The 15,460-nt window shown below is 40.3% G+C and overlaps 2 protein-coding genes across 3 annotated transcripts in view; one reads left to right on the top strand and one right to left on the bottom strand.

Annotated features, from left to right (window-relative positions):
• The first annotated feature begins 775 nt into the window (after positions 1 to 775).
• ZNF830 (zinc finger protein 830) lies at positions 776 to 12,276 on the top strand. Its single transcript, XM_066327398.1, has 10 exons — positions 776 to 927; positions 1,032 to 1,131; positions 2,156 to 2,276; positions 2,827 to 2,860; positions 4,027 to 4,238; positions 4,585 to 4,675; positions 5,362 to 5,425; positions 8,406 to 8,486; positions 9,819 to 9,895; positions 11,616 to 12,276. Exons 1-10 carry the CDS (start codon positions 806 to 808, stop codon positions 11,797 to 11,799), a joined length of 1,086 nt encoding a protein of 361 aa, XP_066183495.1. The 5' UTR covers positions 776 to 805; the 3' UTR covers positions 11,800 to 12,276.
• The window catches only part of LOC136366277 (poly(rC)-binding protein 3-like), a 497,612-nt gene continuing 490,631 nt past the window's right edge, over positions 8,480 to 15,460 (bottom strand). For both annotated transcript variants that reach the window (XM_066327359.1, XM_066327386.1), the window contains one exon: positions 8,480 to 9,392. In XM_066327359.1, the coding sequence (XP_066183456.1) occupies positions 9,332 to 9,392 (61 nt within the window). In that variant the 3' untranslated portion in view covers positions 8,480 to 9,331. The remainder of the gene's footprint in view (positions 9,393 to 15,460) is intronic.

Genomic DNA, 15,460 nt, shown 5'->3' with positions numbered 1-15,460 from the left:
ACACACTGCTCTGGTTGGTGCTGCCGTGTGCGCTGTGTGCAGGGCAGCGAGCCCGGCCTCCCGGAGGGTGCCAGGATTGGGGGGCTCCAGTATTCCCAGGATTGGGGGGCTCCAGTATTCCCAGGATTGGCAACGAGGCAGAGCTTTAAAAAAGCTGGGTTGATCTTTTTAAAGAAAACCAAACCAAACCAACAACAACAACAAAAAAACCAAACAAAAACCCACAAAAAACCAAAACAAACAAACAAACAAAAAACCCAACACCACAAACAAAAAAACCACCAACACAAAAAAAAACCAAACCAACAACAAAAAACCACCACCCCCAAAACCGCCAAAAAGTATTTTACATGGTTGCGTTGCAGAGCAACAGGCTGTCCAGAGAGGGTGTGGAGTCTTCCTCGTTGAAGATATTAAAGAACCATGTGGACACGATCCTGGGCCAGGCGGGTTGGACCAGACCATCGCGATGCCTTCCAGTCTGCCGCAGCCTGTGATTCGGCGTTTTCTGGATCTGGATGTACGGGATGTTAGTGTTTATTGGTTTTTGACTTATTTGGCTGGTTTGGCGCGAGGGGTGGGATGGGTTTCAGGCGCTTTATTCACAGACGTGTCCCACAGCTGGACCGCTGTGTCTGTCGGGCTCTGCTGGTGCTCCAAAGGCTTACCTAAGCGACATCCCGAGGAAGGCGAAGGGGACAGATCCACCCTCCTTCCTCTTCCTCCCCCCCGCCCCCTTCCCGGCGCTCCCGGTGGCGTCACGGCGCGCGCCGGCCCCGCCCCGCGCCGCGCGCGCCGGGGGAAGATGGCGGCGGCCGGGGCGGGCGCGGGGCGGAAGCAGGTGCGGCAGGAGGAGCTGCGGCGCCTCATGAGGGAGAAGCAGCGACAGAACGCGGGCAAGAAGCGCATCGACTCGCCCTTCGCCAAATATCCTCGGCACTCTAGAGCTCCGTGGGGAGGGAGGGAGGCTGGGAGAGTGGGAGGAAGGGGGTCCGCGCCGCGCTCGGTGCTTCCCTTAACGCGGCCGACACGTACAACAGCCTGGGGCACCTGAGCTGCTCCCTGTGCAACGCGCCCGTGAAGGGCGAGCTGCTGTGGCAGACCCACGTCCTGGGCAAGCAGCACCGAGAGGTGAGCGGAGGGTGCGGGTCTGGGCCGGGCTTTGTTGTTCGGGAGCGCCGGGACAGCGCTTGGGAAGGGAAGGGACTGCGGAGGGGCCGCACCGCCGAAGCGGGTTGGGGTGCTCTGGGAGCAGCGGAGCGCCCGCCGGCATGAGGGTGGGCACCAGCCTGGCTGTGCCGTCTGGGTTCTGTTCTCGCAAAGCCTGTGCGGGGATTGAAAAGGCAGCCCTTATAACGAGGGCCCCGTGTCTTTCGGCGGTCCGCTCCTCAGGTGCGGCAGCTCCCCCCTTAGCGGCAGCTTTTGGCTGTCACTTGTCTGCAGCTCGGACTTGGGAGCTGCCCCCGCCCCGACCGCCCCAGGCTTGCTCGGGGGCCTGTGAGCTGCCAAGTGACAGCTTATGCGGGATTAAGAAAATACGCTTTTTTTTTCTTTGTAATTCACCAGTAAAAATGAAGAACTTGTAAAGCAAGTCAGGGACTTTGTAACTTGGACGCCACCCAATTTTTTTCCTATCCTTTTAAGTTCCCTTGCTACTTCTTAGCAAAAGTGGAAAGACTGTGTTTAATTTCACCAGTGCTCAGGAAAAGACTAAAGGAATGGAGGGGTTCCAGTTCATTGCCTGCATTCAGACTAGATTACTGTGGCAAGGCAGGGTGATGTCTCTCATGCTGTTAAAGTGCCATGTTATAATTTTAAAGCACTTCATATTCCAGGGCCTTAGAAAAAAAATCCAGCCTTATTGCTCTTTCCTGCAGTGCCTTACTGCTGTCAGTGTCACTGCTGTTAGTCTTTTCTTTCTTACTGGTACAGCCTCCCTTGTGTGAATATCAGTTCCTCTGTTCCATGTCACATCATTCCAGAGGCTGACAGAAACACAGGTCTTTGTTTTGGTACCTGTGGTTTCTGTTGCAGTGATCTTGTTCTAGAAAGGTATTAAGCTCACTTTGAAGAGCTGTTGTAAAAGCTCTGTATTTTAAGCTGCCATCCAGAAGTTACTGCTAGTAACATGTCCTGAATTTTTATTTCTTTACAGAGAATTGCAGAATTAAAAGGCACAAAGCAGACGGCCACTGGCCCAACTGCTGGCACATCATCTCATCCTGTCAAGAGAAAAACAGTAGAGACAGAAAATACAGACCTAAAGAGAGTAAAAGGTAATGAGAGGGAAATGCTTGCCAGAATCCATCCATTTTACATCTTGAGGGCTTTTGGTTTGGTTTGTTCCTGTGGAAGTGAGTATGAGTACACTAGACTGTTGAGTTAATGTCAGCCCTGAATGCTGTATGCTGAAACGGGAGAAAGTTTGCTCGCTCTCTCTCTGTGAGCTCTGTGTCAGGAGAAAACTGTGCTTTTGGAAGTTTACCTGGTTTTCTTCTGGGTTACTGGGTTAAATTAGGTCATGGAACTGTGGGCGTGGCCCAAATGTGTCAAGAAGCAGTGGAAATTAAGCAGTAGGAGCACTTGCCTAGAACTGCTGTTATTCCTTTTCAGTGGGATCAAGTCACTGGTTTTCCTCAAACCATGCACCAAAGTTCTTGAAAAAGGAAAGACAGTTAATTTTTTCCCCTGGTGCTACCAGACATGTAAATATATGAGATATGTTAAATACATGTGCCTTTGGGGACCTGGTGCTCTCATAGAAGTCTTAGGGATGTTTTTTTTTAAAGCATGGATTTTAAGAAGTGACTCTTGGCTGTTGTACAGGTACAGATGAAAAGCCACACACGTCTTCAGCGGGGTAAGTAGTTCTTGTTATTACAGAGCAATTGTTTCTAGCTACCAGTGGCTGCATTCTCACCCAGCTCTTCCTTGTCTCTAGACAAGGGCAAAGGTTCAGAGTGACAGCAGATCCCTGCTTCTGCCCATTTTCTAACAGAGTTGTATATTCCTGAACATGGCAGCATTTTCCTGGGTGACGATAATAGTATCAACTCTCAAGACTCTCTGAGAAAACAGGAATTCTTTTGCTGTCACTGACAGACTTCAAAGGATCGCCATGTGGTGCTGTGGCACAGCTTGAACATAACTAGATTGTAACATGTACTCTTACAATGCTGACATCCTACAGAAGAGGTGGCAGTCTGAAATTAAGACAAATTTTGAATGTATAACTAAATGATATTTGTTAACAAAAACTACTTTCAAATGACAAATCTTCATTAGGATGGTTCTTGTCACCTAAAATTCATGCATTTTTGTCACCTAAAATTCATGCTACAGTTGAACTTGTACAAATACAGGACTGTATTTGACTTCAAGGGGCTTGGTTAAGCATCTCAACTGTCCCTAAAGGATTTCTGATGGTATTGGGACATGTTTGCAGGGTGGGCAGATGTCAGGTGACACCTGTGGATTGCCTCTACACTTCACAGGATAAATTACTATCTTGCTTAGGTACCACATGCTGTTTCCTCACAGGAATTTGAGTTTGTGTGCAGAATGAATGCTCGAGAGGTTCGTCCATTTTTGAACTTGTTGGTAGGATTAGTTTAAAATATAACGTGGAAAAACGTTTGGCTTGCAGGCTGTGGCTATTCCAGCACCACAGCAGTAGGTGCCCAAAATAAATAGGAAATTACTTAGTAGGTGGAAAAAGGATCACTTTAACCACCATTCCAATTGGTCACGGGTCATTTTTAGTAATGTTTCTGATAATGAATACGCACATAGAAAAAGGCATCTAAAATGTGTTTTTAGAGTTAACCTGGGCATTTCTGGGTAACTTCAAATGAGAGCCCCAAGTGTGTGCTGCCTTCAGACCGTGCCTGTGTTGGCAGCTGTGCAGTTCAGGGCGTTGCTCAGTGTCTCACAGCCTGTGTTGCTCACAGAGGGACTGGGCTGCTGGTGCTGGACTGCAGTCATTGGTGTGAAGTTTCAAACAGTTTGTTGTGGGCTCTTTACCAGGCTGCCAGCAGATTTTTTTGATGAAGCAGAGAAAGACAGCACCACTGTACAGCTTTCCAAGGGCCCAGGTCCCAGTTTATTGTCAGGGAATTACGATGATGACGACGATGATGAAGAGGAGGAACAAGAACAATCAAGCAAATCTTCTGTTGTGCATAAAACTGAAATTCCACCTCCAACTCAAGAAGTAATAGCTAATTCTCTGCCTGCAGGTAATGCTGACTGAAATAGTAAGTGATTTTGTAAGGAGAACCTGTTATTTAACTGATAATTAAAGTTTTTATTTTATTTTTCTAATTATTGCCATTAGGTGGTGGGTAATTAGGTGATGGTGAGGATGTGAAATACTAGAAGTAGAGATAAACTAAAAGAATCTCCTGTTACTGTGTGCTGGTTGCTTATTGATTTTATGTTCTAGTTGTTTGAGGCTGCCAAGGGAAGTAACATCTGGCTGTTCTTCCCTTGATTCAGTAAGGTACAAACTGAAATACCTGTCTAGTAGGAATTTTAGAAAATGCCTGAACAGCTTTTTGTCATAAGCTTTGTCCTTTCCTATAGACTTTTTTGACACCAAAACTCCAGCTGCTCCTGTAGTTTCCCATTCAGGATCCATACAGAAAGCAGAGATACAAGAGAAGGTAGTTGAAAGGTAAGCAGTCAAATCAAGAATTGGTACTCTTTAGAATTGTAAATAAACATTTATCTTCCAGGAAATAGAGACTGTGATCACCTAGAAATCTTAACTTATTGTAAGGTTGCATTCAGAATAGTTTGTACATATGTCATATGTATGTATATATGTAGCCTTAGGCATTATTTTAGACAGGTATCTTACCCCCTCGGGACAGGAGAAGAGATGGAGCAATGTCATGAAGAGTCTGTTTGACATCTCTGCAAATTTTAAGACGGGGTACTGTGGGAGCTTAATGTCAATCATTGCTTTCCACTGTTTAAGGGGAGCTGCTTGTTCTGTAGGAATGGTTCAGCTCACTTGAGCACTCCTTTACTCCTTTAGTCTTTCAGAAGGAGCAACTGTGCTGTTACAACGTTTGGGTGCTCAGCACATTGGAAAGAATAGTTTTAAAAGCATAAGCTATAGCTCTTGTTTTAACAATGAGATCTAAACCTTTCTGTGCAGTTTCTTCAAAGTGAGGAAAGACCAAGCTGAAGGAGCAAGTTTTGATGGTTGTAGGTAAAACTGAGGGCTTCAAAAACTTGCTGTGTTTCTACATACTTACATAAAGGATTATGAATTTCATTCTTGACTATTTTTAACTCTTCCGTAAAGCAGATTGTAAAGTGCTAACTTGGGCTAATAGTAATCAAATATTTCAGGAAAGAAAATACTGCTGAAGCTTTGCCAGAAGGTTTCTTTGATGATCCTGAAGTGGATGCAAAAGTAAGTGATCTACTCATTATATTCTACTGGATTTATTTGTGCCAGTTGTAATGATTTTCTGAGTAGTCAAGATGCTTTTCCAGGTAATCAGGCATGCTGGAATATAAGAAAAATGACTGAACTATTTAGACTAGAATAGACTATTTCAATTGGAAGTGACCAATAATCGTCATCTAGTCCAACTGCCTGAAAACTTTAGAGCTGAACAGCAGCTAAAACTTGTTATTAAGGGCATTTTTCAAATGCCTTTTGAGCACTGACAGGTTTGGGGCATCTCCAAGAAGCATGTTCCAGTGTTTGCCCACCTTCTTGGTAAAGAAATGCTTCCTGCTGCCCAGTCTGAACCTCCCCTGGTGCAGCTTTAAACGTTCATTCTCTGTAAATTAGAAAACATGAAAAGGGATGGAGGTGGGCAGGAAGAGCTTGTTAAAATCATCTCATGGGAAGTATTTTTGATTATGGTTCCTCTGTGGCTCTTAAAGAAATGTCATTTGTTGGTTGGAAAACTGAACTGAGATTTGGACCATTTACCTTTATTTTGTGAGTCATCCCAGGAAAAGCAGTTCACTTAATTTGTATGTTCAATTTTGCTTTGGAATTGGGGATATAACAGTTCTGTAATGCCCTTTGTGAGATCCTGCTGAAAAGTGATGAGTTACTGTGTGACTCACAGGGTGCATCCTGTTGGAAGGAAAACGTCTCCATTATGGCACACACTGCCATCTGTAGTACTGGTTACACCACAAGACTTCAGCCCTCTTGTCTTTTACCACTTTGGGGTTTTATGATGCTTAGAAAAGAAAAGAAATGTTGGTATTCACCTTGTTTCTCAAAAAAAAAAACAAACACCAAAACCAAAAAAAACCCCGAACAAAAAACCAAACAAACCCACAACTAAAAATCTTATAGTTGTGATCAAAAACATTCATACTTCCTTCAGCTTGTACAGTGCCAAATGATGGCCAAAATAAACACTGGTATTTGAAATACAAACCTTGTTTTGTTTTGTTTTGCAAAATTTGCCACAGATTTGTTGCCTTTCTTCCTTTCTTTATTGAAATACAGTGCTGTAGGCTTAAGTATTTTTTATTTTCTTTGAGTATATTTCCTTGTTCGCACAGTGGAGGGCTGCTGGTGTATTTAAATGGCATTTTGAGGCCAAGCTATGACATCTAATTTGGAGACCTTCCAAATAATGCTTCTTCATGTTCAGTTAGTCCCAGTGGCCCAGCCAACACAAGCTTAGGTGTTTTATCTGCTCTGGCAAGACTCTTTTGGCACTGCTCATGCCCACGTGTTGCCATGTGTGACTGGTTTTGAATAATGACATTTCAAATATTGAAATATGTACCTGAAAAAGCCACAGCTTTGTTTTGTGTCTAACTGAAGTATTAAAGTTTTTCAAATACTTCATTTCATTCTAAGTTGGAAATGCAGGAATGCCCAGCAGGCAAAGGAGAATCTGTTTACATCTGTGAGGATACTGGTTAGTATCTGGTTTGTTCTGGTTATTGCCTCCACTGAGAAATTGACAAGTGGTTACTTGTTGCAGTCAGCTCTTCCTTGAATTCCTTGCAGCAGCTTTTCCTTTTGATCAGCCCTTTCTGAGTGTAACTAATACTCAGAGGAGGAAAGATGTTTGTGACATCACTTATGTGGAGGTGGTTGTGGTGGTTCTGTGTTGGAATCACCCACAAAATAATTATTTTAAAAATTAACTGGGTATTTGAAAGGGAGATTGTGGGCGTGAAAGATGCTTGTTATTTGTATCAGGTATTTGTAAAGCATATAAATTCTGGATTAGATAAATATTTCAAGGAAAAGTAATAACTTTAGTGTTTAAATTTATTGTAAGAAATACAAATAATTATGAATTACAAAAGACAACCACAATGCATAATAACACAGTACATACACATATGATAGAAATAATAACAGAACAGAAAAATGAAATGATGACTATTACTTCCCAGTATGAGTTTACTTGGAAGCTTCTATTTTATTCTATGAACTTAATTCATACTACTTGATTTTGTAAAATCACTCAGGAACAAAATGCACCAAACTGTTGTCTTTACTAAGGTGATGACTGACGTGTCACCAAAAGAGCAGAATGAATAAAGGGAAAGTAAAACTAATGCAAAAAGATGGTGTCATCATTTACTATGTTCAAACTGCTTAGTTCTCCTAGCTGTATAATTCCTACTCAGTCCTGAGTCAGGCATAATTTGTCTTCTAAAATACCTTATATGCCACATCTTCCAGTCTTGAATTGTGGAAGTTTCAATTACACAGGTAGACTACCTTGTTTACTTATTTGCATTAAAAACAAAATCTGGCTTTGATTACCTTGGCTGTAGATCTTAAACACATTCCTACCACTACTACTTTTTCAGACTTCATGTCTTAGTACTAAATGCCATCTACCACAGAATAAAAAGCTTTGCATGTCATTAAAATTGATTTGTAGATGCACAGTTTCTTCTGTTAGCCAAGAAAATTAGACTCGATTTGAAATACAGTCAGGCTACCTAACACCAGCAGACTAGTGACTGAAAACTTTGATACTTTACATTATGCCAAAGGCAAACAATTCACTGCTTTTTGGCTTGTGAAATGGCTACTGTATGCAATTGTACAGGCAGCTTACAGAAAATTTAATAGTTACCACCTGACACAGTGAAATGGCAGACCATCAAACTCACTTTTGTTACTCCAGACATTACACACCAGCCACTTAGTCAATAATTATTTTGTAATGCTGCAACACAGATGTTGTTTTAATCCAGGAATAGAGTCAGCTTTTCTTCCAAAACCATTGTGCAGCTGCACTCTCTCACTCATATCTATTACTTAAACTGAAGTACATCAACCAGACTTTTCTGATAACACAGCATAATTTTTCGTATTTCTCCTGTGTTTTTTTTTACAGTGCCCCCAAGACTTAAATTATTAATTTATAGAATTTCATGTTCCTTAGGTGAGAAAAGTTGATGCTCCAAAGGATCAGATGGATAAAGAATGGGATGAATTTCAAAAGGCAATGCGACAGGTCAACACAGTAAGTAATGGAATCTATGTTTATTGATTCTAAATACTATACACAATAAGGAAAACAACAGTTTCATGCAGCTCTGCAGAATGGCTGACATCTGCATTTGTCAGCTGTTTGTTTCAATGCAGTGTGTGGTTAAATGCACTTTATAAATGAGCAAAGGGTTCCTTGTATTTTCCACTTACAGGAAATTAAGTTGCAAACTTTTAATCAAGATCCAGTCATATATATCTAGTTACATTTGTTACACTGTATTTTATTTAAATACTATTTAGCTAGCATACATCTCAGATCAGTGTCCTGCATCCAAACAGGATACAATTGTGGGCTCTTCTTTAGATCTATATTCATATTTTAACTTTTTAAAACACTACCCATTTGTCTGTCTTTTAAAAAAAGTATCTATAAAGTGTAGGTAACCTGGGTTTCATGTTTAATTTAAATGTACCAGAAAGGAACTCCAATATCTGGGAAAGTGACAAAAGAGTTTGAGACATGTAAATTGGCCACAGTTTTTCTGTACTTCTATTTTCACTGTTTACCATTGCATGGAAAGTCTTCCTGCAGCAGGTGTTTATCTGCCCTTGTGTACAATATAAAACTGTATTACAGATCACATGGTGTTCTCAGTCTTCCCCTAGAGTATTTGCTATCCTTTTAATTACTTTAATAGTAAATAGTTACTCATATGTCAACTGCTGAGAAAAGTGGTGCAGAAAAATGTGTCATTGCTCATTTTAAAGCAGTCAGCACTATAAACAGAGCGAATGTTCATACAAAAGCAGTGGTGGATACATTTTGCTAGCTTAAGCCATTCAGATAATTCTTCAGCTTAGGAGGAATCTTCTCAGTTATGCGTGGACCATTGATTGCATAGCATCTCCCAGACATTCAGATTTGAGAAAGTATATGCTGAAAAAAATAACAGGTTAGAAACACTTCGGGATCTAGTGGGAATATTTCAACAGTATGTTTGTTCAATAAGTGGTGTGCATTTAAGTCCCAGGCACTGGGATGGAGCTTCCATTTCAGCCTCAGACTCTGGGTGTGTGGAGTTTGTTTATGCTCAGTTTCAAATCTTAGTGTATTAAAAATTTCCAAAGATTAACCCCAAAGCAGCCAAACTACTTCTGATTTTAAAGAAAAAGCATTTCCATTTCAAATTAAACCAGACCATTTTTTTCCTTCTGTATTTGCCCTTGTGAAGATGGGAATATACATAGAGGAGATTGACACTAACTACAGGTAGAGGGGAGCAGGGGAGGACACAGACATTGTAAAGGAGCAGAAGTGGAATTTAGGATGAAGGTGAATTTTCTCAGTGCTTTTCTGGTTTAGATTTCAGAAGCAATAGTGGCAGAAGATGATGAGGAGGGACGACTAGATCGCCAGATTGGAGAAATTGATGAGCAGATGTAAGTAGATCAATTTTTCCTCAAATTCTCTGTTCTCCAGCAGTAATGGATTGCTCTTTGACTAGCGCGATAAAACCACTTCTATTCTGCCATACTACCTTTCATTAATCATCTGAGTATTTGAAGGACAGACACCCTCAAACTGCAGAATGATGCCTAATAAAGACATGGATTTTAGTAAAGAGTTACGGAACTTTCTCCAAAAAGTACAAAAGGCAAATTCTTGGAACAAACTGTCCATCTTCCCCTGTCAAATGTCTTAATGTCTTAATTTGTCTTTCCTTGGGAATTTTGATTGACGTAGAATTTATGTGAACATTTTAAGAAACATTTTCTATACTGAAAATCTCCTGTCCTGTGGCAAACTCCACAGAAGTTTACTTAAAGGTTTTGTGGAGCGATGCACACTTCATTACAGGAAGTGGTTTGTTTTGTTTTGCTGAAATGGTGGGTGTGGTGGTTGGATGAGCATTGGTTCAAACTCAACCTGAAATACAGCTCAGTGGAACAGTTTGTTACCGTTTTCCTGTAGCTCAACACTCTGACATTAACAATGATAATGGCAATGGTAGCGACTGAAAAGATGCAACAAAAAGAAGACACTAGAAATTAAAGCAACACTTTGACCATCTGGGCAGATTTACATGCTGCACATCATCACTGTGTGGTAACAACAGTATTGGGTTCAAACTGAACTTTGCTATTACAGGAATGTCTTCGAACATTGTTTGTGTAATTTTGGCGAGGGATAAACCTGCCTCTCTTTGAGGATTTATTTTTCTCACTAGCTAAGGCTGCTGTAAGTATGTAGAACTAAAATTCAGAAATTTGTGGAGTATTTCAAGTCTGTTACTGTAATTATTTTTCCCCAAAGTAAAAGTTCCAAATAGATTTTTAAAGACTTTTTGTAACTTTTGACTTCTGAGTGTATTCAAATGCAGGCTATTTCAAACTAAGTTGAAAATTAAATAAATTCCTTGGCCTTCAAATTTTCAGCTATGACTGCCTGTAAGAATCATAGTGGTGATATGCCAGGGAAAACAGGATCCAGATAGTAACTCCTCTGTATTGACCCTTCTGAGCAAATAAAAATGAAAGGGGCAAAGATGAATTTAAATCAGGCTGGTACTACTTGGCATTTTCAAAAAAAATACCCCGTTTAAAATGGCTAGAATAGTTATAAAACACAATTCAAGGACAGAACTTTCTAAGTAAATGGAAACCCGAAACTTTTGGATTGTGTTTACTTAAAATGTTCTGTTACGGCACAGGGGAAGTAGATAAAGAATCTGAACACTTTGTGCTGCTATTTTTATTTTCAGAGATGCCACCACTAAGTTATGAAAATTGATAATTGATGTCACACCTTTCTCTCATGAAAACCATAAATGGAGCAAAGAATGGTGTTCCTTCTTGTGTGGAAGTGGATATTGGTTCTGTGCTTTCTGAAAAATGGCTTTGTGACTGTATTGCAGTTGTTAAGTATTTGGATTAGATCCCATTGCTAGAGAATTAACCACACCTCTCCTCTCCTTGGCCTGTTTTCACTTGATGAACACTGAGAAGGTGCACTAGCATCTCCAAAGCTTATTTCTTTTTCATGGATGGGAAGCTGTAAAGCTCCTTTATCCAAAGTTGTAGAAGCAAAATGCAGCACTGGAGATGATGGACTTCATGTGGAAAGGCCCCAGATGTTACCAGGTGTTTCCCTTTCCAACAGTGAATGCTACCGCCGTGTGGAGCTTCTGCGGAACCGCCAGGACGAGATGAAGGAGAAGTTAAAGGAAGCCATGAGATTAAGAGCAGCACAAGAGAAAGAAGAGGAGGATGTTGGTAGTGAAGATGAAGAAGAACTGCAGGATTTGCTGTCACAAGACTGGAGGGTGAAAGGGGCTTTGTTGTAGCCTTGCTGCAACATGCTTGCTACTCTATTTTATCTGTGGTGGTACTTCCGTTGTTAGAAGGGAGATTCTTTTGTTAAATATTTATTTAAAGAGGATTGTGAGGGTAAAGAGCCAAGCTTATTAAAAAAATGTTTTTCTATATCTACAGTGATGTATTACTTGTTGTAAAAACTGTATATTGCAGATGTTTTACTATACTGAATACACCTTCCCTATGAAAATGACTGGTTTCCTGCCAGAAGTATTTTAATGGGATTAATAAATCTGTAAAGAATCTCTAGGCTTTTGGGAACATTAGCTCAGTTTGGTAATTTTGAGACTTAGCATATTGTCTATAGAAGTGCATAGTCTACAAAATTTTCCCAGACTGAGGGTTTAGGGAAAGGAAAATATTATGCATTTATGTTTTCTTAAAATTTGTAGGTGCCCTTCTGTCCATTGCCCCAGCTTCCAATAAAATATGTACCTTTTTTTTCAGGGTCTGTTACAGCTTTTCTGTGTATATAAGGACTAAGCTCAGAAATGCTGAGCTACAGCTTGTCCACAGTGTATATCCTGTGATGTGCCATAGCACTGCTGAACATTTTTCTTTATAGTCTCCTGTTTTGCTTAGTGCAGCCATCATGTAGCATACCTCACATTTCTTGAACCAGAGGGATGAGAACACAGTGGTTACATATCTGCATCACTTAATGAAAGGGTGACAAAATGCCTGAGAGGAAGGTACTGCACTGGAAACCGAGGAGGTAAAATAATAGCTGAAAATACTGGAAATTTTCTTAAAATACTATCAATAGTATCTTAGGCACAGAAAGCATCTAAAATTGATTCTGTTCTGATAAATGCAGATTAAGTAAAACCAAGGACCAACAAACTTGACAAGACTGGGACATGGAAAGCAAAGCAAAACTACCTTTGGTAAGTGTCTTTTTTTTTTTTTTTTTTTTTTTAACCTTTGCAAATCTTCAGATATTTCAAATTTGCTGAGGACTTTTTAAAAATAAGACGGATGTGTGACTTGATTGATATCAAAAAGTAAAGTTTTAAAGAACAGGTTAACCTTTTTTTATAATATTTTAGATTTAAAACTAGTGAGATTTTAAAGGGAGAAAAGCTTTGCTCTTATGAAAACATTCCAGTAACTTGCCTCAGAGATGGTTATCAACCAAGCAATAAAGATTAGAACTAAACTTAGATGTTTGATTTGCCTGTTTTGGGGGAAAGATTTGATATGGCAGAAGGCCTTTCCGTACAGTGAGATGGTTTTTTATCACTCCCAATTTCCATGATCCTGGGTTCAGCTCTTCTATTTATAAAGCTGTCAAAATTCCAGCAACAGCCCTTAGTGGTCTATTGCATCCACACATTCCTGCTCACATGTGCTGGCTTACAGCCATCAGTAAGAGTCAGTAGCTGTTGCTGCTAAAATGTTTGAGGTGACACTGAAGTCTTATATGAAGACTAGGACTGTCACTGAGATAGCAACATTCAGAAAGTATTGAAATACAGAATAGGTGTTCAGAGACTATTGAAATAAATAGTGAATGTTTGGACTAGTTGGAGAAAACTTAGTTGGACCAAAACTGAAATAAAATCTCTTTGTATTGGATGAAACATTCGGATATTAATGTCCAAGGGGCCTGTCATGCTGTAGAGAAAGATCTCTAGATCCATTTATCCCTGTAAAGAGGGTGGTGCAGTATTAACAGGACAGTCTTTTCCAAGACAAACTGAAACACACTCCCCCAATTTTCCTCTGAGAAAACCTAAGCTGAGTTTCTAATTGTTCTGTTTATGTTTGCTCTTCGCTGACCCCACTGACCAAAGCACACGAGCTTGTTAACACTGAACTTGAGAACCACTCTGCACTTGGCTTAATATCAGAGAAACAGATGTAACGAATGTCAGGTTACACTGAGCATCATGGACATAGATGTGCTGACAGTATAAAAATGCTAATCTCTGAGTCTATAAATTACACTTCCTTTCTGTACATTTTTATGTGATTTTACTCTCATTTTGCACATAAATCTGCCAATCATGGTTTCAGCTGTGGATGAGTAGGAAATTAACTGAGCATTAAAACAGTTCAGCTGTTTTAGTCCAGTTGCCCTCATCTTTAGAGGTATCTTGTGGTAAGAAGCCAAAGGCAATGAGTTTCGTTACAGTGCAGGGATCTTGAACATTCAAATCCAAACCAGTGCAGCCTGTTATTAGGAATAGATGGCAGGAATAAACTCCATGTCTCATCATTCTGCTCGTTCTCCTTGCATAACTTGCTGGAAGGGTAAAGATGGACCAGCCAGGGAGTGTGTCCATTGCTGGGGAAGTGACAGCATCCATCCCTCTTGGCTGTGTCTTGTTTAGGAGCTGGTGCTCTTTTCCTTGGAGAAATCTCTCAGATCTCTGAATAGTGTTGTATCCAAGTTTTTTCCAGCTTACTGCATACAACTGTACCTTTCTTCAGCATTTGAAACAAAGCTTTCAGAGAGCTTTGTGAAGATGATGGAAATGAGTTTGTCCCTTGTGACCACTGACTGTGCGTGTGCTGCTGTGTCAAGAGGGCAAGAAATCATACTGCTTTTTAGCAATGAAAGTAGCATGGCTGTAAGGGAGAAGAGGGAAGTATCCTAACCTCATTTAGTAGTCAAGCTTCTTTATTAAGGGAAATAATGTGTATCTTAGAAAAACATAGGGATAATTAATTTGCAATCTTAACTATGTCTTCAGTTTTAGACAACAATTTCGTGTACTTCTGATGAAATATTCAGCTAGGTTATTAACCAGAAGACAAGACTGGTTTTAAAAATATGTACTTTCTTAATTTATTTCTCACTTCTTAACTTCCTTAAATTCTATTTTTTAATAATAAAGATGAAAATAGTCCTAATAACTAGCTCTGTCAATAGCCACTATTAAAAAAGAAATTTTAATTTGAATTAGGAAGACTATTTTAGTTCTCTGCTCTCCAGGACTTGCAGAAAACTGAAGTATCAGAGTTAGGAAGGAAGACATTTGTAATCCTTAATTACTAATATTATAACGGAAAGTGTTGTCCAAACTTAAGAACTGTGGAATTTCATGCCACCAAAAAGTAGCTGAGATTCCCCAGCTCGGTGGTTTTGGAGCTGGTAAGTGACTTCCAGGGGCAGAACGTGTGTGCCTGCACGTTTGGAGTGGAGTTCCTGGGAGCAGCTCTGCAGGGAGCAGCTCACCATAGCTCCAGCTGCTGGCAGTGATCTCTCTCTGGCAGGACAGGCAGTCACAAATGGTAATTGCTGTGCTAACTTCTCTCCTGCCCTTGAAGAAATAAGCTGCTGCTGTCATGCCTTAGATGTGGAACAAGGTTTGCATTTGCTACAGAGGGGCCCAGAAGGGACTGTACAAAACCAACAAACCCAAGTAACAAGAAACCAATGTTCTCATTTGCTAATGTGATTGTTTTTCCTTTATTCCAGCATTTAATTTTAAAATTTGCTTCAAAGTGCAAATACTGATTGAAAAGAACATTAACATTAGCTTTGGCCAGGCCCCCTGCCAATAAATTCAATTTGAGGGAGACAAATTTTGCTTATTACATTCCACTATAATTAGATTCTGTGTTTTATCATCTTAAAAACATTGAGCTAGAAATGAGAAAAGCCATATTACTAAAATATTT

The sequence above is a fragment of the Sylvia atricapilla genome, chromosome 1, assembly GCF_009819655.1.
Source record: "Sylvia atricapilla isolate bSylAtr1 chromosome 1, bSylAtr1.pri, whole genome shotgun sequence".
NCBI classification, from domain to species: domain Eukaryota; kingdom Metazoa; phylum Chordata; class Aves; order Passeriformes; family Sylviidae; genus Sylvia; species Sylvia atricapilla.
The sequence above is the reverse complement of the archived record's forward strand: the minus strand, read 5'-3'. Positions and strand labels throughout refer to the sequence as shown.